The sequence below is a fragment of the Enhydra lutris genome, unplaced genomic scaffold (genome assembly GCF_002288905.1).
Source record: "Enhydra lutris kenyoni isolate GAN:26980312 unplaced genomic scaffold, ASM228890v2 scaffoldscaffold1, whole genome shotgun sequence".
Lineage (NCBI taxonomy): Eukaryota > Metazoa > Chordata > Mammalia > Carnivora > Mustelidae > Enhydra > Enhydra lutris.
In genome coordinates this window covers 88,093,614-88,117,703 of record NW_019154085.1, presented here as the reverse complement: position 1 = coordinate 88,117,703, position 24,090 = coordinate 88,093,614, and the positions used below count along the sequence as shown (strand labels likewise).

Genomic DNA, 24,090 nt, shown 5'->3' with positions numbered 1-24,090 from the left:
TCCCCTTGGCCTTTCTCCCAATGCTGTTCCTCATTTTTAGTTGCCCCTTGATGCCATTCCATGGAATCCCAACAGCAGTTCAAACTGAAAATGCCCCTAATCTCCCTACAGAATCCTTCTCTTTCTCCTGCTAACTTGAGTTAAGATGTCCCTATTTCTGAAATTACCTAAACAAGTAAGCTTGGAATCTCTGTGGACCCCTGGACGCTGCTTATTCCATACACATCCAATCAGTTGCCAGGTTTTAGGGGCATCCATTTCATTCTCTCCACTTCATTTATTGTTACAGTTATTAATTTGGTCATCCATTAAGTCTTGTCTAGACTACAGCCAAAGGGGTCTTACTTGCTTTCATACTCCTGTTTCTCTTACTCCTTTACTTTGCCTATTTCAGATTCACTTTAGGTCTTCAGGGTGATGGTTGGGTTCAAGTTAATTAATATATTTATATTCTATTTACAGTTTTAAAAGTGGTTTTATATACATTATTTTATGTTATCATTCAGCAAGCTAGTAAGAAAAGCAGGAGATTTTCATAGATTTAATAGAAGAAGACAATGAAATATAGAAAAATTGAATTGTTTCAGGACATGTCAAGAACATATTTTTCCTAAGTGTTTTCTGGTTTCTGAGCCTGTGCTCTAAATACCTTATTATCACTGTAAGGGATTAAAAAAAAAAAAAAAAGTTCTGGAACAGAATCTGGTCAATTGATTGGATGGAGAGAAGAGAATGAGTGCTCCCACAACCTGGCATTTGATGCCTGTCTGAGATCTCTGGTCTCCACCACTTGCTAGATACAATCCATGGTATTTTGTGTGAGTTACTTAATCTCTTCAAGACTGAGTTCCCTCATCTATAAAATAGGGAGTTTCCTCACGAGATAAAAAAGAAAATAACATGTGTAAAGAACTTTGCCTAGTTTGTAGCAGAAAATCATTGCTTTAAAAAAGGTTAAATGTAGTGTGATTAGTAGCTGTAGTAGTAACTGTTTTATCAGGTTGCCTAGAATCAAATGATGACCATATTTTTCCTTCATTATGATATAAAAATCATGGCAGGATAATTCTAGTTTATTTCAATTCTGAGTATTATGATAACATTATGAAACCCATCAAGAGCAATTTCTTGCGATTAGTTTCATTTCCTCAATACAGCTGCATGGGGGAATATAGTATGGCCGTGTGGAGGAGGAGAAAGAAGGCTCTTTTCTTGTTTATTTACCAATTTTTGGTTGATATGGAAATTTTCCTTCAAACAGTTCAAGATGTGTCCTCACTGAAGATACCCTTTAGTTTTGAAGAATTAATCCATCACACAGAGCAATTTATTTATTTATTTATTTATTTAGTATTTATTCAGGCATCAAAGCAAAGTTTATTGGGCAGTAGTACCAAGCTCCTGAAGAGAGGGGACCTGAGAGGGTTGCCCATACAGAGCAGTTTATTTATTTTATTTATTTATTTTTTATTTTTTAAAGATTGTACTTACTTATTTGTCAGAGAGAGAGAGAGACAGGGAGCACAAGCAGAGGGAGCAGCAGGCAGAGAGAGAAGCAGACTCTCTTCCAGGGTCCTGGGATCATGACCTGAGCCAAAGGCAGCTGCTTAATCAACTGAGCCACCCAGGTGTCCCCACACAGCACAATTTCAAAAGTGATAGAGAACCATTGACTCTTGAACTTGAAATTAAAGTGAAGCAAAGAAAAACTACAGATAAGGAGAGAGACAAAAAGTAGAATTCTCCTCACGCATTTTTAGTTTATATATGATTTTTCCTAGAGTGGCAAGGTGGTGACATAAATGGTTCATGAGGCAGATATGCTGGGGTCCTAGTAAAGTGATTCTGAGAAAAGGAAAACTAAGAAAGAAATTCGGAAGGTCCAGAGTCTAGGTTGCTGACCCAGTTAGAGAAGAGTTAGAAGTGTTTTGTTTTTTTCCTTGGGGAATCCTGCTCAGGATACTATGTGTGGAGGTTGAATGACTTCGTGGATCTCAGTCCTAATTCTGAAAGCAGTCGGTGTCAGCATATTGGATTAATGAGAGCAGTGTGGCAGTGGGAAGTGACGGACCAAATGCTCAGTGACAATGGTGCTGTCCTTGGAGAACTGGCTCTATATCCTATAGACCAGAAGGCTTTGGGGTAGAAGTCTAGCTTTAAGAAGGGGGATTACTAAGTGGGCCATAGTTTCAGAGTGAGAAATCAGCTTGAAAGGAAGACTATAGACTGGTCAGTATGGCAGGTGGGTGGAGAGGATGATTAGAGGCTGGGAAGGTGGGGGGCGACATGCAGTAATTGTTCTGACTTCCCCTGACTGTGGTGCAGTGTATCCTAGGTCCGTGTGGTATATTTTGATGTGGAGAAGTAGGGAAGAAAAAAAAGAATCCAGTGACACTTGGGACTGGAAATCACAACCATTCTAACATGGTGGCCAACCTGAACTTGCTGGAAATGTTCATGGTACTGGGGGATTTCAGGCAGACACCAGGTGGCTGTAATGCTCTCTATATAGTACAGAGCCATGCTGACAAATACAGTGTCTGATTTTAAAGAACTCACAGCCAGTTTGGTCAGAAGAAACATGTAACTCAAATAGAGAACAGAACACAATAGAAGTCAGGATATAATTATCTGCTAAAATGTAGTAGGAACAATAAAGGAGGTGAGAACAGGGAGGGGAGAAAAGGGCAGCTTGCTTGGCAGTAGCAAAGAGCACAGCATAGTACCCGACTCCTGATAATGTGAGATCATGCTGAAAAAGTTGTACAAATAGATGAAATAATACTAATCTCTGAGGAACCTCTTTCTAAACCAGTGGTACAGGTACAGTCTCTTGGTTTCATTCTCCATTTCTAATCCCACCAGCGTGGGCGGAAAAATGAGATATAGAAAATTATACTGATTTAACTTGCAGCAGAAACTGCTGTATCCGAGAGAACTTGCCCTGTTTACAGGATGTAGAAGCTGCCCTCCCCCCTGCAGCCAGCTGACTGTTACCATACATCCTTGACCAGTTTTCTACGTCTTCTGATTTTTCAAGGGAGGACACAGATCTGCACATGTTTCTCTTTTTTTAAAATACAAATCCTCATTTTTCGATTGGAAACTGATTCAAAACATTCTAAAACATTGTTCAGGCCCAACAACATATGTCTGTGGGTTGAATTTGGTTGGCAGTCTGCCAGTTTTCCACCTCTTCTTGAATTTATAGCTACTCCTAAGAAAGCAGGAGCAGAGTGTCATGATTAGAAAGAACTAGACTCCTCCAGATAACTTCCATATACAGAATAAATCTTAATAAAGGCTCAGAGACTCACCAACACATTTGATTAGTCTACCAAAAAAAATCCATTTTTGTATAGACTTTTCATTGAGGCCCTTGTTTCGTTTGTCTAACTTCCGTGAGTGGGTTCCTTTTCCTAACTTGAAAGAACTGATGTTGTTCTATTGCTAATGCTCCTCAAGGCATTTTTTTAAAAAAAGATTTTATTTATTTATTTGACAGAGACAAATCACAAGTAGGCAGAGAGGCAGGCAGAGAGAGAGGGGGGAAGCAGGCTCCCTGCTGAGCAGAAAGCCCAGTGCAGGTCTCAATCCCAGGACCATGAGATCATGACCTGAGCCGAAGGCAGAGGCTTTAACCCACTGAGCCACCCAGGTGCCCCTCCTCAAGGCATTTTTTAATCATTACAAGATGGCTCCAAAAGTTAACTTTTCTAAGTAATAACAAGTAGAGTCATCCTTAATTTGCCTGGTATTTTCAAAGTCATGTGATATAAGATATGGACCAGAACATGGACACTTGCACAGGTGCATTGTTTTAGGGGAGATTGAAGGGATGTATATATGTTAGGTGGTGAAGATAATCTAAACAACAGTTTAAACACATGCACACACTCACATGCACACACACGCACAGGTGAAATCCACAGCGTGCTAGATGAGGAAATGTGGGATGGGTGTGACTGTGTAACCCATTTCGTCATACAAGTTGTGAATAGATCAGCATCACTAAGCCTCAGAAGTAGATAAGACAAAGAATGGAAGCGAATAAAGGGAGGACAGAAGGAAAATAAAAATTACTGTTGAATGATTTTTAAATAAAATAGGTGATCCTGATAGCCATTTTAAAATTCTAGACTTTTTATGCATTTCCTTTTGACTTCAATGCGGCCAAGTCCAGATTCTGTATTTTGCTTTGTGAGGAGCCTAAATTAAGATAGATATTTGGTTATACTACCTCAAATTATAATAACACTCACTTAACTGGAACCAAGATGGATAGATAATGTATCTAACCATCTCCTCCCCCTTTTCCCTCCTGGGGTGAGGTCCCTGAATTCCACTTTGAGGATAGAGAAACACCCCTTGTTTAAATCGGGGCTTCAGCCCCTAATAACTCCTGGGTGGAGATTCCTGGTAATGCACCTGAAGTTCTTCAAGAAATTAAGGCATCAAAAGAGTCTTTTCAGCCTAGAAAGGAAAAGATACATTTTGCAAAATAAATACACTTGGCATATTGAAGGATATTCAAAGGCAAGAATTTAAAAACTCAATCAAAAACTTTCAATTTAAATACTGTGAACTAGTAAATATTTTTTGCCATTTTGATCTTCTTGGCTTCATGAAAGGAAGCCTCACTGCCCAAAGATTTCAGATTAAGTTTGAATGAAAACAACAAAATTTTGTGGAATTTGTTTGTTCTCACACCAAACATCCTTTGAGGTTTTACAAGCAAGAGAAATGTTTTCCAAAGGTTTAAATTGATGTTGTTTTACTCACTCACACTTACCAAGTTCATGATATAAACATTAAAAAAAAAAAAAGCACTCATGCTGAAACACTCACAATAGACCCAGATTGCTTGTAGTATGATCCTATTGGGTTTTTCCTTTATATAAAAGCATTCATTTTTTAGTATCTACCTACTTAGCCATGTAGTCACTTCTCTTCTCACTTTTCCCAACTATGATCAATACCACTTCCCCAACCACCAACAAATTCCAAAGTGAAATGCGTTTCCAGAAAACTTAGAACAACAATATTTGCAAATATGACCTGAGTAGCAATGGGGTTTAAAAATAAGAAGATACTGTAGTATTTAGTCATAATTTTAGAACAACGCAGATACAAAATGAAAAAAGAAGAGCTTTATATAATTCTAGAGACTTGTTTGTCAGCACAGTTCAGTGTGCATCTCAGTCACTAGGGTGAAGGGCAAACATGTAGTTTCTCAGGCTCCTCTTTGGTGTTGCTGGACGGGAGTCTTTGGAATGTGCAGTAAAATCTGTGTGTTTATGAAGCTTCTCATACTGACGCTTGAGAATCGCGGCTCAATAGCTTTCTTACTCCTCACTAGAAAGCCATTTGTTCCTTTTTGACTGAAGTTCTTTCTGACCCTAACTCCTGGAAGAAATCTTAGCTTAATGCAGGTAGTCTTTAGCTAATTCCAGTGGAAAGGAGTTTGGTGAGTTCAATGTTAAATTTATAACAAGTGATCATGGCATTGGTCTGCACTTGCAATGTGTACGTGGGGTGTGTTTCCCCTTATTTACCAGTCCCAGTCCTTCAGCAAGTCATGCCCTTCCTCATTAGACATTTGTTTCGTCTTCAACCACAGCTTCTTCTGCTGGTAACCCGGTCATTCATGGCCTCATCCTCTTGGTAGGGTTTTTCCTTTATATAAAAGAATATCTCTACTGCCAGTCTTCCTTCTGGATAATTGAGATAGGTCTGAACAAATATCCAGTAATCAGCCCTCTGACACTTAATAACAAACCTCCTCGTTGATAACAGTCTGCAAATCTGAACTTCTGAGTCCTGACCTTCTCAGATTACCAGTGGTTGTTTTTTTCCTACCTTCGGGTAGATCTTTCTATTCAGCTTGAACCCCAATTGCCAGTGTTTCTTGATATATGTGATTATTGGACACAACTGCATCTCTTGTCAACATTTGTGGATAGGAGAGCTCTCCAGTATCTGTTTACTTCCAGTGAAGAGCCAGATCTTGGTCCTTTCTCACCTCAATAAACCATGAGAGACGGCTGGTCTTTCCAGTTAGAGGAAATACATGTATCTATATATATTTCATATATGCATATGAAATATTTATGAATTATCTCTATAGAAAGATACCCTATTTAACAGCAAACACAGGAATTATTTCCACAAGAATCACATTTCTAAAAATAAAAGTTGAAACAAATCTTTTTAGAGGAAAATACAGGAATAGTCTTTGTGGTCTTGGATCAGGCAAGGATTTCTTAAGAGGACAAAAGAAAATCACTAATCTTAAAAGGAAATAAATGATAAATTGGACAATATTAAAATTAAGAATGTCTATTGATGAAAATATTCTATTAAGAGAGTAAAAAGTAACCCACAAGTGAGAAAAGATCATTATTGCCGCATACGTATTTAAAAACGGCTTGTATACTCTAGGTTTTCTATTTAGATTAATTTTAAAAATAGGAAAAACTAAGAAGACAGAATGATGGTTATTTTTAGTGGGGTGGGTGGAGGGTGTGACTGGAAGGGGGCTTTAGGGGTGTCTGGAATGCTAACACTGTCGAGTTTCTCAGTTTGGGTGTAGTTACATGAGTGTGTTCAGTTTGTGACAATTCGTTGTGCTTTGTACACAAGCATAGGCATACGCACACACACAAACTATTTAAAATGTATTTTATGCATACATTACTGAGCGAGAAACTAATTTTTAAACGCATTAGAGGAAATTTACTGAAATATTTTATTTTAATGGTGTCATCGTCACAGCAGTGGACAATGACATTACTGTCCCACTTTCAGACGCGTCCTCTTGGCACTGAAATCCAATCCAATCAATTCAGACTTTGAAGGCAGGAGCATTAGGGAAAGACTAATCGGATACAGTAACAAATTTGCTAAATAAAACAAATGTCAGCCATATTTGACCACTGTCAATTACTGACTCCTGTTAATTACTGTCAAACACTAATTATACAATATGCAGTTTCTCCATATTTTAACCTGGGCTGGCCGAGACAGAGCTAGAGGGATCCCGGTGTAATACAATCAGTGCGTGATTAGATTTAATTGGCTTGATGAAAGGGCTTTGCAACTGAGTCACATCCTTTAGGAAGCAAATGCTATGGAACATGAAATCCCAGGAAACGAGCAATCACAGGTTGAAATGTACTTTTTGCCCTTGGTACTCCTCCAACAAAGATCAGAGAACCGGCCCTGTCCCAGAAAGTTTCTGAGACTCCTTGTTTTGTCAGTGTTTCCTCATACTGTGGCTGCTGAGCAACTTGTTCTACAGCCAATGTTTTCTCCTTAAGTGACATTTCATCATCCAGTGCCCTAAGATAGTCACCCTGTTTTCCCTTAATTGATACTTGTACGCAAGAGGCGGAAAATGGCTCAGCATTTCTTGCTAGATTAGGTCAAAACTGACAGAGGAAACAGAGGGAAGATTGCATTACTTATGCCCCTTATGGTTCTCCTGTGTATCAGGAGATTGCCATTTCATAAAATTTCTTATGCTGCCTAAACATAATTACAATAGCACAGGCATTTTATTCCTATTTGCTTTTCAATTTTGTACTACTTACCTGATCACTGGAGGGAAATTCAGAAGCAGTTCTATTAATCTTCACTTCATTTTTCTTCTTTGTCCTCAGTAATAGAATTGTACCCTTTGATATCTCTTCCTTAAGTGCTTCATTGTGTCCTTCCTATGAAGTTTCCACCTCTCTCTTCATTTAACTGGTGACCGGAAGCATTAAACATGCACCTGGAGGTTCAAAAGGAGGCTCCTGAAGTTCTGGAGTATTTTTTTCCCAGATCACTTCTCAGGTGCTCTTATCATAAGATCAGTGTTTACAAATAGATGCTATGCTATTTATCCTGATTTGAAGTTCATTAAGAAGCATCCCATGAGAATGCTACCATTCTGCATTGGCTGGGGATTCATTTCTCTGGGGGGTCTCTTCACCAAATCCTTTGGGAGGGCATTATGCCTGAAACAGATCATCAGAGGTTCCCGGGCTCTATAAGACAACAGCCAGATTCTTTACTAGAAATGGCAAGATTCTCCTCATCTAGCCCTAATGACTATCTTTCCCTCACTTTCCCGTCTCCCATCTGCCACCATTTGTTGTGGATGTTCACTCCTGTTTTCCTTAAATCTGGTGATCTCAGCCTGTGTTGCCCTTGATATCCCTTCTCTGCCTTTTGGATCTTATTTTTATACAACGTCAAGGTCAAATGTCACCTTCGCCTTAAGATTTTCCTCAGTCCCATCCTCCATTGCACTCTTAACCAGAATCCATGGTAGGCAAACGTGCTTATATCTGTGCCTGGGATTTTCAATAATTGTTGTAGAAAGTGCAGGACCTAAAAAGTCTATTTTTCAGATAAAGTCTCCATAAATACTTGAAATGTATATCGGTTGCTTTGCTTCCAATAAGACAGAGACTAGAAGGCTAAGGTCCCCAGGGGATGAGAGATGGCAACAAGATACCATGATCTAAAAAAAGATCAAAGTTGCCTGTCACACAATTTTGTCTGGGACTTATTCTACTTAAAAAAAATGTATTTTACTTGTCATTTTCACCATCTGAATGCCCACGGGTAATGACAATAACTGTATTAGTTTATCTATGCAGCTGACTTGCCAGACTTTGTCAGTAAATGCAGAATATCACCCTGATTCCCTGATTAAGTTAAGTTAAATAAATGCAAAGCCTTATTACCACATTTCCTATATATAACACCTGCCCAGTCAAAGACAATGTTACCCAGTGGGGTGTCTATGGTCACATTCCTTTACTATGATGTTCTTTTCTCATTATATTTGACATTTTTGAAACTGAGTTTTATTGCACTCTCTCCGCGTATGGAAGTGGTCTGGGGAAATTAGACTTAATAGAGATGTAGAAGCCACAGGGAAAAAAGAAAAAGAAAGTGAACTGGAAGGAAACTGAAATTAAAATGTTATTTTAGTAAATGGCTGCTGTGGTGGAAACGACAAACAATTGCGATGCAAGTTAATTACTGACCTGTCAGGAAAGTGTAGCACAAAGGTTGTGCCACACATTACTGGAGCTACCACGGCCACAAGTCATTTCCACAGGGGAACACACAGACCGTGCTCTACCACAGATCAACATAAAATCTTTCCAGGGGATAGAAATGAATTTCTCACAGAAGTAATATTTGTCTGTGGAGTTTCCTTGAACTCCTTAGCAGACCTGGAGAAATAGCACTTCCCACACATTCTGGGAAAGGAATAGAGTCGTACTGCCACAGAGGGCTCCTGTGTGTTGAGGGCACCATAGAGCTCTTAGTGCTTGGGGTGACCAGATGGCTCACTTGCCACATGGTGAAAATTGAGGCTACCACCCATGGGATGGGAATTACCTGGGGGCACCCTCAGAGCTTGCTTCCGTGACAGTTCTCACAACATCTTCAGTGGTGATCCACGTCGGGCAAGAGAGTCCTTCTATTTGGAAAAACAATATGAAGCACCTAAAGGAATTTGAAAGTCAAAGAAGACATTCTCTATTGTCAGAACGAATAACCCTGCTAAAATTTTAAGATGGTCATTAAACATACTCATTTAATTTATAAGAAAGGAAAAAAAATGGCTTATTCTGAAATGAAAATAAGGTATTCTCTATATTTTTAAAAATTCCTATTATTCTCCAAGGATGGGCCTCAGAAGGCCTGTAAAACGTTGTTTTTTTTTTTTTCTTCCTGCCCCAACTTATCAAGCAATAACCAGAGTTCATTGGACCTTAGAAACACTGGCCAGAGTGAGTTATAGATACGTTTTTTTGAATCAGAAATGGACTTGATCAAAAACATTTTCCAATTGGTTTTGCTAGGCTATGTACACTGGCATTAGGGATTTCCTATATTTGAATTCCATTTATATATTCAGTAAACATTTGCTAAGTCTCTATTGTTTTGTGAGGAAGCACAGGAAGATTTCCAAACACTTAAATTGAAAGATGTACATGATATATACCGAATATAGCTCTATGATGATCATATGATCTCCCCAATCTCTGTCAGACGTCCTTCGCAATTCTTGCTACCTTCTATTTCCATACATCGTTTCCAGTTGGCTCGGGGGGGGGGGGGGGTCTATGACTAAAGCAAGGACTTTTGGTGACGCGGGACGTATGTTCTGTCCTGGAGCTGCTTTGACCGGGCTGTGGCGCTGCGGGGAGGACACTCGGCCTAGCCGAGCTTCGCTTTGCTCTGCTCTGCAGCATGGAGAGGATATCATCGTGCCTTTTCAGTTTCTCCTCGCCCAAATAATTCTTCATGCACTTTTATTTTTAATGCTACTGATGGGAAAGAGATGTCAAAAATACACTTTCTAACTCAAAAGGGCAAATAATTGACAGAGCAGCTATGAAATTTATGATTAGACAAGTTATCACATCCGCTCCTCTCTGGGCATCGGCAGTGGGAGTGGGAGAATCAGACCCAGAATACCATGGAACCTCGTTTGCTGAACGGAGCCGGTTTGTGTGGCTCTTGCAAACTGCATTCTCATCACAGTTTCCTGTTTTTAAAGCAGCATTGAAAGTGGAACTAGTGCAATATCAAAAGCTCCTTTCGCTCTTCGCTTGGTACAAATAAAATCAGGAAGTCTAGAGAAATTGTGAAGCCAGTCCTAAGTGATTTACATTTCAATTTCTCACTCAGGGATATTTATTTGGAGAGTTTTGTGAAATCAATGGATATTTTAGACACAGGCAAAACAGACTAATTCTTCAATATTTTCATTAGTCATTCACCACGGCTCTCTGTGCCTCCCGCAAGAATGTAAATGCATCAGGCAACACTGTTTTCTCTAATAAATTTTGATAATAATGATGATTATGATAATCATAATGAGTAGATGATATGTTATAGGAAGAACAAGGGGAATACTGAATAAGCATCTAGATCACATGAAACTTAATATAACTTGTAGTTAACAAAATGTTTGATGTCACTAAGTGGGATACAAGTAAGCAGAGACAAATATTATTGATTTTACAATTTGCTCTATGAAAGAGAGAAAGTTGAGGGTCAATGAGGGAAGAAAACCGGGGTGGAACAACAGAATGATTCCAAAGGCCTGTGAATGTTCCTGGAATAATAATACAGAAAAACTCACACATTGAAGGTCTTCCCTGCCTTTCTGACTAGTGCCTTGTGAAACTGATGCATATGTTCCCACAAGCGTATCCACTCCCTGATGCTGGGAGCCAAGTCATGCTGGACCCTGGGCTGTGAGGGTTTGCCTCTAGGTTGGGCAGCCTTCATAATGGAGTTTGTTCCCCTAGGACCTTCTTCCATAAACACTCAGAAATGAGACCACCATAGCAGGGCCCTCACATCGCACAACTCCAGGAAACACCATTTACTAGAATGCAATGCCAGTGTCCTGTCCCTGATCACAAATGCTACCTCCCTTGGAATTCACTTAAGATCAGACATGGAGTAGACTGACCGTGGTCTTCTGTTGCAAGATACTTCTCCCATGTAGTCAGAAGAGTTTCCAGAGATTCTGAGATGCAGGTAAATGCTCCCCTGAGAGTTAAGGGGAAGTCTGACCAATCATTGATGCCCTTATGGGAATTAGTTTAAGTATTTCCCTCCCATCTACATCTTAGTGATTCACTGAGAGGACAGATGTTTAAAGGACAGACGTAAGGAAGAATGGATGGTGGAATTTCAGAAATGCTGACTCTTTGGATGAGATGGGACCTGAGTAGGTGCTGCAGTGGGGGGCTTTGGCAGCCCAAAATGAGAAGGATCATAGAGTGTCTACTAGAGGAACAACAGAGTAGTAGGACACAGGCAAGGAGAAAATGAGAAGTTGAAAGAGGGTGAAGAGATAGGGTTATAAGTGGAATCCAAATGCAACTCAAAAAATTTTGCCTAGAATGGCCTTCTCCACCTTGTATGAGGCTCCTAGCAGGAGAGATGGAAAGAAATCATCTCCAAACCCTCAAGTGCAACAGTTAAAAGTTCCACGGCCATTAGTACAGCTGTCATTTCAGCCCCTTCCTCCTCTGTCTTCTCTCCTTCCTCTTGCACATTTCTGGGTTCTGCGGGCAGGGGCCACACGCAGGTCCTGCACCCTCTGTCTTGTGCTCATTTTATCTACACGACACATTCGTGTATTATGCCAAGGAAACCCCTCTTCCTTCGTCGCTCCTTCAGAGCATCTAGAATACCAGCCCCTTAACAGTCCTGGCTGGGTTAGAAGGAAGGGGCTCTCAGTCAGTCCTTCAGCCCCCCCAAGAGGCAAGAGGACAGACTCACTCACACTGAGGTTAAATGCTGTTTTCTTCACGAAAGCCATCATTTCTCTTTTCCTTGAGCTTTCTTGGTGCTATGTTTTTCCTTGATGGTACATTTCACTATCCACATTGTCATCTCACAGTTCTTTGCATACTTTTGCATTGCTGAGCCCTTTGTCTGAAATGCTTCGCCTGTCCTGACTTAGCATCAGCCCCAACTTTGCTGACTTTCTTTTCACCTCCCAGTTCCACCCGAGTTTGATGCCATTGCTCCTCTCCCCACCTGGACATAACTCTATTCTCCTTTAATTATTGATTTGTTTCTCCACCATCCTCACCAACCTGTAAGGCACCTGATTTAAAAAAAAGAAAAAAGAAAAAAAGAAAATCTCCAGCCTCTGATGTAGTACATGGCACTTAGGAGACTCTCCATAAATGTTGAATGGATCATTTATTTTCTGCTGGTGAAAATCTTTAAGAGGAGATTTTGAGTCATATCTATTCTTCTCAGAGATTTTGTGTCATTGTGCTCTGCGAAGTTAGTAACTACCAACTTTAGGAAATATGAGAATAATTATGAAATAGTATTGAGTGAATGCCATCATAGAACACAAAATACAAGGGAAATTGAATAAAGAGAAAAATTAGAGTGTCTTTGAGGTATCAACAAAATGTGAAGATGGGGAAAGGAAGTAATGGCAAGAGGAGAGAAAGTGTGGGGAGAGAAATCACCTTAATATTATAGTAGGGGAGAAGTCAGCCTAACAAAAATGTCTGTAAAAGGAAGATTCTGGAAGTTTTTTCTTCAGCCTATCCCCAAGAAAATAGGTGGGGAAGCCAGATGAGAGGTGTTTTAAGTAATCCGGCCTTTTGACAGTAACTCATCACTAGGCAAATAACGAGTTGATTGTGAAATCGTTACAAGAATGCAAATGTTGATTTGACTTTGAAATTTGTGCAAACTCTGAGGAAGCAACATGTTCTATAGATGGCATGTGGCTGGGCTATGTAAATACAGTGACTTCATGCTCTTGGTCAGAAGATAGTGGCTTTAGCCTAAGTGATTTCCCTCACCAACATAACAAACACACCATCTTTTGAGTTTGAAAGATCAAGGCTTACATGCACTCAGAAGAGAACCCAGATTTTTCCTTTCTTTTCTTTTTCTTTTTTTAAGATTTTATTTATTTATTTGACCCTGAGAGATTCCAAGTAGGCAGAGAGGCAGGCAGAGAGAGAGGGGGAAGCAGGCTTCCTGCTGAGCAGAGAGCCCAATGTGGGACTTGATCCTGGGACTCCAGAATCATGACCTGAGCTAAAGGCAGTTGCCTAACCAACTGAGCCACCCAGGTACCCAATTTTTAACTTTTTAAAAATTTATAGTTTACACAAAATGTTATGTTAGTTTCAGGTGTACATCATAGTGATTTGACAAGATTCTACATTATACTGTGATCACGACAAGTATAACTACCATCTGTCACCAAACAACTTTATTACAATATTATTGGCTATATTCATTTTCTTGTGCCTTTTATTCCATGAATTATTCATTCCATAACTGGAAGCCTGTACCTTCTACTCCCCTTCACCCATTTTGCCCATCTCCCCACCCTCATTCCCTCTGTTAACCATCAATTTGTTCTAACTAATTATAGGTCTTATTTTGCCTTTTGTTGTTATTTATCCATTTTCTTGTATTTTGCTTTTATTAGACTTCATGTTTAAGTAAAAACATATGGTATTTGTCTTTCTCAATCTGACTTATTCCACTTAGCATAATACCCTCTAGATGCATCCACGTTGTTGCAAATGTAATGATCTCAGTCTTTTTTGACTGCATAGTATTCCATTGCATATATATACACACCACATTTTCCTTATCTGTTCATCTATCAATCGACATTTAGGTTGCTTCTGTATCTTGGCTATTATAAATAATGCTGCAATAAACATAAGGGTGCATATATCTTTCTGATTTAGTGTTTTTGCTTTCTTTGGATAAATACCCAGTAGTATAATTATTGGATCATACAGTGTTTCTATTTTCAATTTTTTTGAGGAAATCCCATACTGTTTTCACAGTAACTGTACCAGTATCCACCAACAGTGTATGAGGGTTCCTTTTTGTCTGTGTACTCACCGACACTTACTACTTCTTGTGTTATTGGCTTTAGCCATTCTCACAGGTGTGAGGTGATATCTCATTGTGGTTTGGATTTTCATTTCCCTGATGATTAGTGATATTGAGCTTCTTTTCATGTGTCTGTTGGCCATCTGTATGTCTTGTTTGGAGAAATGTTCATTCAGGTCCTGTGCCCATTTTTTATTGGATTGTTTGTTTGTTTGTTTTGGTGTTAAGTTGTATATGTTCTTTATACATTTTGGATACTAACCTTTATCAAGTATGTCACTGGCAAATATTATTCTCCCATTCCGTAGGTTGCCTTCTAGTTTTGTTGATGGTTTCTTTTATTGTGCAGAAGCTTTTTATTTTGATGCAGTCCCAATAGTTTATTTTTGCTTTTGTTTCCCTTTCCTGAAGAAAAATATCTAGAAAAATGTTGCTACAGTCAGTATCGGAGAAATTACTACTTGTGTACTCTTCTAGGATTTTTATGGCTTCAGGTTTCACATTTATGTCTTTAACCCATTTTCAGTTTATTTTTGTGTATGGTGTTAGAAAGTGGGTCAGTTTTATTCTTTTATATGGAGCTGTCCAGTTTTCTCAGCACCTTTTGTTGAAGAAACCGTCATTTTCCCATTGTCTATTCTTGCCTCCTTTGTCATAGATTAGTTGACCATATAATCACGGCCTTATTTCTGGGCTTTCTACCCTGTTCTACTGACCTATGTGTCTATTTTTTCCCAGTATCATAGTGTTTTGATTACTACAGCTTTGTAGTACATTCTGAAATCTGTAATTTTAATACCTCCAGCTTTGTTTTTCTTTCTCAAGATTGGTTTGGCTATTCAGAGTATTTTGTGGGTCCATACAGATTTTAGTATAATTTATTCTGAAAAACTTGTGATTTTAATAGTAGCATCCTCAAAAATATCAAAGATTCATAGATTCACTTTGTTATTGTGTTTACTTTCTGATTGGCTATGAAAATTAATAGCTTTAATAATAATAATAATAATATACAGAATAAACCCAAAAGCTTATTGTCCTATACTCGGATATATGGAAAATGCATTTACTTTTTTTTTTTTTTAACAGTTATCTGTATAATACTCTACATCTTATTCAAGTTAGAAGTAGGGGTAAGATTCCCTATGTCTATATTAGTAGCCAAATTTGATACATTTTAAAATCCTTCTCATCAAAGCAGCTGTTATTATATTCCTATGGAATAGTGGAGATGAGGTTTTCTTTTTTTATTACTTCAAATTTTTATTTCCAGTCTTTTTGAAATAGCTCTTTTACTCTCAACTACATGAGTTTTTATAATATATCACTCATACAGAAGCATAAAAATGGAAGTATGAACAAAATAAAGAATTAAGAAACTTAAGTCAATTTAATTAAGGAATTTTTTTTTTTTTTTTTTTTTTTTTTTGAGAAAGCGAGCACAGGCAGACAGAATGGCAGGCAGAGGCAGAGAGAGAAGCAGGCTCCCTGCCAAGCAAGGAGCCCGATGTGGGACTCGATCCCAGGATGCTGGGATCATGACCTGAGCCGAAGGCAGCTGCTTAACCAACTGAGCCACCCAGGCGTCCCTAGTTAAGGAATTTTTAAAACAACTTTCCTATAAACGCCTTTATGAGATACAACTGAAGTACAATAGTACAAGTACTTATACAATTTGATCATTTTTAAATACATACATACAATTGTTAAACCATCACTACAGTCGAGCTAACAAACATAACCATCACCTAAAAGTTTCCTCGTATTCACCATAATCCATTTTTCCCTTCATGCCATCTTTAGGCAATCACAGATCAACTTTCTATAATTAAATACTGGCTTGCATTTCCTAGAATATTATATAAATGGAATCATAAGTACTCCATAGGTACTTTCTTTTGGCTGGCCTCTTTCATTCAGGAATTTGCAATTCATCCCAGTGGTTGCACCCATCAATAGTCTGTTCTTTTTATTGCTGAGGAATATTTCATAGTGTAGATTAACTAGAATGTATCTGTTTGCCAGGAGGGGTCTTTTTTTGGAACAAAATACTGGTCCTCCACTTCTTCTGTCCATTATTGGGAAAACTATTAGTCTCTCTGAACTTTATTTTTCTCTTCTAGAAAGGTATGAGTTGAATGCCTATCTCATGGGAGTTTTGCAAGGATTGAATCACTGACTGTATTGCCTGGCCAATAGTAAATGCTCAACAAATATTAACTTCTTTGCTAAGTTATCACTCCATTGCCTTACTGGTATCAATTATGAAGTAATACTTTATCTCCTATTAAAATGTTTTCATTCTTTTCTGACCATCTTAGCGTTCCCTGAGCTTGAACATTACCATGGTGCTAGCTAACCCCATTGTCTGTCCAACAGCTGTAAGGGTTCCAGTACAGTTAGCTCCCTAAAATACAATCTTTCCCTTGGATTATCTTGGCTTGTGATTGATGACAATTTTTTCTAGTGTGGACACATGTGCCCAGACCAGCTCTGTAATGTTTATAGGTGAGACAGGGAGACAACAATTGGGCCAGAAGGGGGTCTGTTTCTAGAAGGTTAGAAGTTGTATTTGCATTGCACATGTTCGCTTTTAAATGACATGATATGCTCCTTGGAGGGGCTTGTGGTGAGGGGTCACTAAAAAGGATTATGGATTTGGGGAAGCAACCAAAGCCCTCCCAGTCCACCCACGGATGTTGTCACGGTTTAGTTCTCTTCATTTGCTTTTCCAAATTATTGTTTCCTCACTGCTTCTCCTTTAGCATGTGCCTGCCCTGAATTTTCCTGCCTAAATCAGACTTAAAAGAAACATCAATAAATAGATAGCTTTGATTTTCTCTTTTTTCATAGTCTTCATCAACATTATGTCCAACAAAGCTACTGAATCTAGTTCAGTTGGCTGATGGCAGCAGACAAAGGACCTTTAATTTCCCTTCTGGGTATTGTGAGTGGGGGTCAGGGCTAGGACTGAGCACCATGCAAAGAAGGCCAAGCCAACCATATTTCATGATCAATGGGACCAGCTTAGTGTGCCCTAAAGCCAATTCTGCTCACTTAAATATGACCTCGTCCAGGTAGGTTTTTGGTCACTAAAAAAGGCTGCAGGGGGTAGCGTATAGGGGTGGGGTGGGGTGGGATGGGGTGGGTAAAAGTTCGGTAACGTTGTGAATACAAACAGCATGTACCCTGAAGATACTTAGCTGGTGTTTCTACATAAGGAAGAATATCGTGTTGCCATTAGAAATCTCTTAATGGAATTAGGAACCACACAAGAATGGCTGTGCTGGCTATGAACTTGGAAGTCCTCTGGCAGGTATAGTAGTGTCCACATACAGAGGCCCCAGTTGATAAAAGCAACTACAGAGTAATTACCTTCCGCACTATTAGAGAGGTGGAGATGGTTTGTTTCATTTCTGTACCTTAGTGATGAACAGGAAACTGCACCCCACCAAGTTTTTCTTGGAAAAAATAAATTTAGAATAACACAATGCTTTTATATTTTACCAGGATAACGCTATAATATGCAGAAATCTATGAATTCTGATACCTCTGTGGAAACACTGAATTCCACCCGTCAAGGCACCGGAGCTGTGCAAATGAGAATCAAAAATGCCAACAGCCACCACGACAGGCTGAGCCAAAGTAAATCCATGATCCTCACCGATGCTGGGAAGGTCATTGAACCCGTAAGTCCAATCCCCCAAAACCCCCATGTTCTGTGATACAGAATTTTGTTAAAAAAGTAAAAAAAAAAACAAAAAAACAAAAAACAACAACAAAAAAAAACTAATTAGCTTTGTTTTATTTGTTTTCCTAATGTGCATGAGAAAACTGTTTTTGTAATGCATTTTATCTTGCCTACTTATAGTCATAATAATATCCCCAGTTGTGAGAGAGGAGCTGGGCTTAATCCAGAGTGATAAAGTGGATTTGGAGCTAGACTGAAGAGCACCTTTGACTCATTTTAAGGGCCTCCACTATCATGCTTCAGTGTTATAAAAATAATGAGGTTATGCTAGCATGTGGCGTTTGTACTTCCAAATACAGTACATCACTTTGAAAAGCCAGAGGCTAAAATTAGCTAAGAATGAAATGAGGGGGGAATCTTCAAAAAAAAAAAAAAAGTGAAAATCTCTTTCTTAAAATCTCCCAACAATATATAATATTGGAATTACGATTTGATTTGGAATGAGCTTAAATGGTGTGACGATGGAAGGTTTGGAGAGGAAGCCATTTTGTCTCGATAATGTGTCATTAGGAAGATTTGAAATAAAATAGTTAGAGATGAACTCTACTGCCAATTGTGTCCCTGCCCCTGCACGCATCCTGAGCCACTAAACACACTGATTACGATGAGTCTCCTCTGGTTAATTTTCTTCCATAATGGTGGTAACTTGCAGCTGAGGCCATAGGATGTTACAAAATTATTTATGCAATGTTAGCCACTCTTTTGGACCCCAGATCTATTTTGTTTCTCGCAGTGAGAGCGAGAGCGGGAAATAGGTTAGCTGGGGACAGACTGTGAGTCCCAGTCACTCCGCAGAAACATGTGAGCTATTAATTGAGTGTTCTGTTAATATCATAGGGGCCTATGAAATATTCAGCTCCCTAACTGAGTTATTAAATGAGATAAACTTGCTGAGTTGCATGTCACCGATTATATTTATTCCCTGTTTTCACTTGAATTTCAAGTGCGAAATTAACCCACCACATCTCAAGAGCTTTAGAAATACATAGTTTTAAGCATGCTTTCTTCAGGTATTATAGACAAATTCAGCACAAGGAAGCCAGTGATTATAGGTCAGGGGTGGGAGCTCCATCCTGAGATAAGGTCCCGAGAGAGATGCGTTTTTCTTTCTTTACTCTCCCGTTTAAAAGTATTGTCTGCTGGGAGGCACAGCACTGCCTGCCTGACTCTGCCTTTAAACCAGCTAAAATGTTCCTCAGCTAAGAACTTGAGACGGTGGTTAGAGTAAATTATTGGAATCTCTGTAATGTATTATCAGTAAGAACTGTACCTTTGAAAAAGTTTAAAAGTTAAGTATATTTAATGATGCCTAACATATTTTATTGGCTGTGTTTAACAAAAGGCACTATGCTGCAGTTGTTTTTGACAAGCATGAAAACATCACAGCATGAGACTGCAAAAGGAATTATGGAGAGAAATTACAAGTGATCCATCTCTCAATGAATTATCCACCTCAATAGCCCGCAGAACTCAGCTACCAATTAACACCTACTTTATTACATGTTGGGATGTACTTAATAACTTTCATGTGTTTATGCACTATTACCTTGACTGATGCCTCTTGTACAATTAGGCATAATTGGCATATCAATATGCAAAAGTTAAAAGGATTAACCCTCTTAAAACTAATGAGCATTTCTGTATCCAGCTGCTAAATGAGACAAAATTAGCATTTTTCACTTTTGGGCAGGATTTTATCATGCAGTTTCTCATTGTTGATATTACCTTGTTACATAACTTTAGTTTGGGGGGTTATATGCTGGACTGCTAGAGAAGAGTTTTCCAAAGTTAAATTAGCTATAATTATCCCAGCTTTTGTTTCCGCATTCTTAGCCTGGGCAATATGTATTCCTCGATAAGGAACAAAAATAAAAGTTACTTTTGGTTATGTGTACTCAGTGCATAATTATATAAAAGGGGTATTTTAGTGAGGATATGTCATTTCACCGAGAAAACTTGGCTCAGAGCTACTGTACTGAAAGCCTGCCACGGCACTAATTTTCTTTCTGTCTCAGTTCTTTTCATCTCTTTTTTCCATGCACAATTTTCTGACTAGATACTGACAGAATGTAAAGTATTTTGGCATATTTATTCAAACAAGCCTGTTAAAGATATCTGCTCAAGCTAAACTAAGAACTTGATTTTTCAGAAGTTGGAGGTTGGGGTGAGGTCAAGGGGGGAGATCTTGAACTTAGGAGAGGTGGGAGGAGGTGTATTCTAAAATGTGTGCACCTGTCACACATGGCATGGTTTGTTGTAACAGAGACACTTACATTTAATCTGTACAGAAAAGAAATTAGGACTACTTCAAGACATATACATATATATATATATATATATATGTATATCTGTTTTGCATTATATTTCATATACATGGCACTTATATACTACGTGTCCCCTGGCATAACAGTTATGCAAATCTAATATGGACTTACTGGAGTATATAACGTAAGAATCTGATATTGTATTTGCAACAATTTAACTTGTTACAGAAAACGATAAAAGGTTCTCGGGTCTAATCAATTGTATAATTTTGTCATTAATGCATAAAATCCTCCTCATTATTGCGTTCAATTAAAAATACTGCTAACAGGACTGTGAACTTGGAACACCATATAAAACTTTCCTGAATATGTCAGAAGAGCCTATGTTCTTGGTATCTTAAACAGAGGAGCAGTCTGAAATGCCAGGAGAAACATTTATTCGACTCTGTGCTATGCAAACACAGGTGAATTTACTTATTACTTTGAAGTTTTCATTACCTAAGGGCTGCGTGGAAGCATTTCAGTAAAGCAGGTATTAATTCTCCATTAGTATTTCCCTGGCAGTATGCGCCATTTTCTTTAAACACCCAATGATCATGTTTATGTAGTTAATAAGGCCACTTTGCTACCTGGCCAATGTTGGAGAGGTGGGAAGCTTGGGCACGGGAGGAAGTGGTTAGCCAAATTGCCTCTCTGTAAGAGATCTGGAGACCTCCGCTTGGTGGGGAAGGAACGCTCTTTGGTCTCAGTGATTTGTTGTCTCAACCTGAGCACCGGAGTGAGACCTCTTAAAGGTGGACTGATTATTTGCCTGAATGTGCGAAACACAGAAACAGACGGCTTCGTGAGCGTAAATGGGGGGCAAGTGAAGTGTGCCTCTTTAAGGGCTGAAAGGCTAATGTACAATCCAGCAAATAGCTACTGGGGAAGGTTTAATGTGGCTTTGATGCTATTTATAAGAGGGAAGCTCCAGCCTACTAGACAGTTTAGAATAGATATTAATGAAGAGTTTAAATAGCCAAATCAGGAAAATTGCAGACATAGGATTTGCAGACAGGAGCAGTTTCGGCATTTAATGCTGGTGTCTTAAGCAGCCACATGTATGAATATTCACCGCTTCCTTCTTATAAACTCCACAGAAGTGCAATACTTAATTCATGGCCCTCGTGGACAGGGGAATATCTTCTTATTACTGTTAGGATAAGGACTTAGGTTGAGCCATTCCTAAACGCTAACGTACACGACTCCTTCTGCTTCCATTAACAGACTGTGCGTGTTCATTTTTCTTTTTTAATATATTATAAAGAAAAAGAGGAAACAATTTTCTTTTGTTTCTTACTTCTGTGATTATAGGATACTTGCCAAAGTTGTGGCTAGCCAAAAAGGCAGACATAAAAATTGCTACTAAAAATATAAGCCTTCTGTTTAGCAGAGTTTTTGAGAAATATTATGAGACTGTAGGACTTGTCCATGTTTACTTCAAATCACGCTTATAGTTAGGTTTGAGGCTTTGTTTGTATAAATTGTCCTGAAGTGGATCCTGATATTTAATTAAAATGACACTAAATCACATTGAATTGATAAGACTTGGCATCTCAAACAAAGGTAATTGCCCGTATTGGTTTTCTGCAAAAATAGCACTGCTTGGAAAATGTGCAGCCAACACAGACTGTCAACTCCATTTATAGATCAATATGTGAAAACCATTGATCAGGCAGGCATGTATAACAGTAACACTTTGCATTTATTTGTTGTTTTTATACCACATTAAGGCTTACAGGATTATAGGCTTCCTAAATATTTTGACTTCCTCATAAATATATGATCTGTTGCATGTTAATTAAATGAGAGTCTGCAGCCATTTCTAAAATTGTTTTTAGTTTGATGATTTCCTTTTATTGCTGTGGATCGTATGATCTGAAAATGGATTAGTTTCCTTCTGCATAAAGATTATTAAAGCTTATTTTAATGTGTCCTATTTAGTGTAAGATGTGGCTGCCTTTTTGCTTTGAAAAATATAGATACAGACAATTATTTTCTCTTAGCGAGTGGCTGATCTTTTTTTATTAACTGAGCATTCTCAGCGCTCAGGGTAGAATTATTTCCTGACATATTTTGCACACTCTGCAGATAACGGGTCTTCTTGATTTCTCCTGATAGAATGTTTTTGTTTTTTTTCCCCCTTTTCTTTTTATCTAGCTCTGTAGTACAGGCATCTGATCAAATATTATGTAGAAAATAAACTGATCATCTCAATTAAATTCTAGCCACACACAAATATAATTTGAATTCTATTTTTCTCATTCGAGAACAAGCCTTATGAACTGTTCTTGTACACTGCATTCTGCAGTTAAATCTTTCTTATCTCATCAATGTAAGGACAGTGTTTTGTTCCTAATCTTTATTGGACTATTGTGGATGACATTTGTAAGCCATTTTGGTTTATAAGGGAAAGCTAGAGGACAGTGGAGTGAGACTCTCCATAGATCCAAACCTCAGATATGACTACGCAATAATGTGTCTTCCACTGCAATTTTCTTTGCCACTGAGAGGTCAATTTTGTGGAGAAATCTTTTTATATCCTCTATATACATCAGGAGTGCTGCTTTCAAGACAATACTTGTCTTTATATACAATACTAAAGCAGGAATAAAAGAAACCGGATTTCAGGAATAGAAAAAAAAATACTCATGAAATCCAAGGGTTACCTAAGGTGACCAGTGTGCTGGTGACAGACTCAAAAGTTTACTAGCTAGAATTTGGACTTTTACATGATCTGCGCTCGTGGGTGGGGGTAGGGGGTAGTTGAGATTTCTTGCCTTGTCCTTGCTCTCCCACGTCAGCTCATGCAGTGCAATGTTTACCTGTCATTTACCAGCACACACTGGACTTGCCAAAGGCTCGGAAAGTTTACAATGACTGGGGAGAGTCTGCGCTTCAGAGAATGAGCGGAGGCTCTTGAATTCACATTCGTGGCTGCGTCGTTTTCATTTTAACTTGAGCATAGCTAAATTTGTTTATAATCTCCTACTGATTGAACATGGCGCTGAATGTACATGAGATACATTTTTTTAAAAGTTAGTCCTCTGATTACTAATTTGAATCCAAAACTCTAACCTTGTTAGCATCTGGACTTATTTCCATAATAACAACCCCTTCAGAACCTACAAAGTAATGAATAATTGACAACAAATGAAATGTTTTGATAGTTGTCGGCACAAAGCATGTTTAATGTTTTGTGTTGCTTCCTAGCTAATTATGTAGATGACACATTTGTCAGACCTTGACTGCCATTAGAAACGTGTTTCCAGAGGGGAGAAAAACAGGCTATTCATAGAGTAATTAACTAGAATGCTCAATGACCTGTGAGAGATTCAAATCACTGCCAGTTCAGACATTGTTTTGTTACAGAAGCAGAGGGGTAATTAAAATTCCAAATTACAGTCCTATGATGGAGCATTTGTTTGTTGACAGTATACTCTTACTCTAGTTTGTTAATTCTTTTTTAAATTGCTTCTAATCCATTTTATAGCTTTAGGAGTTCCGTCTTTGAATTTACTGACAACTAATATTATGGTAAATTGTACTTCAATGGAGGACTGCGGTGCCTCACAGTTTCAAGGGAGCACAAGGTGGGTGGGACAAAGCAGC

At 38.5% G+C, this 24,090-nt stretch overlaps 1 protein-coding gene across 1 annotated transcript in view; it reads left to right on the top strand.

Moving 5' to 3' along the window:
- Positions 1-24,090, top strand: part of LOC111143410 (Rho GTPase activating protein 15) — a 607,442-nt gene that overhangs the window by 10,343 nt on the left and 573,009 nt on the right. Inside the window, exon 2 of the mRNA XM_022497494.1 lies at positions 17,935-18,113. Within this exon, the coding sequence (XP_022353202.1) occupies positions 17,949-18,113 (165 nt within the window). The 5' untranslated portion in view covers positions 17,935-17,948. The remainder of the gene's footprint in view (positions 1-17,934; positions 18,114-24,090) is intronic.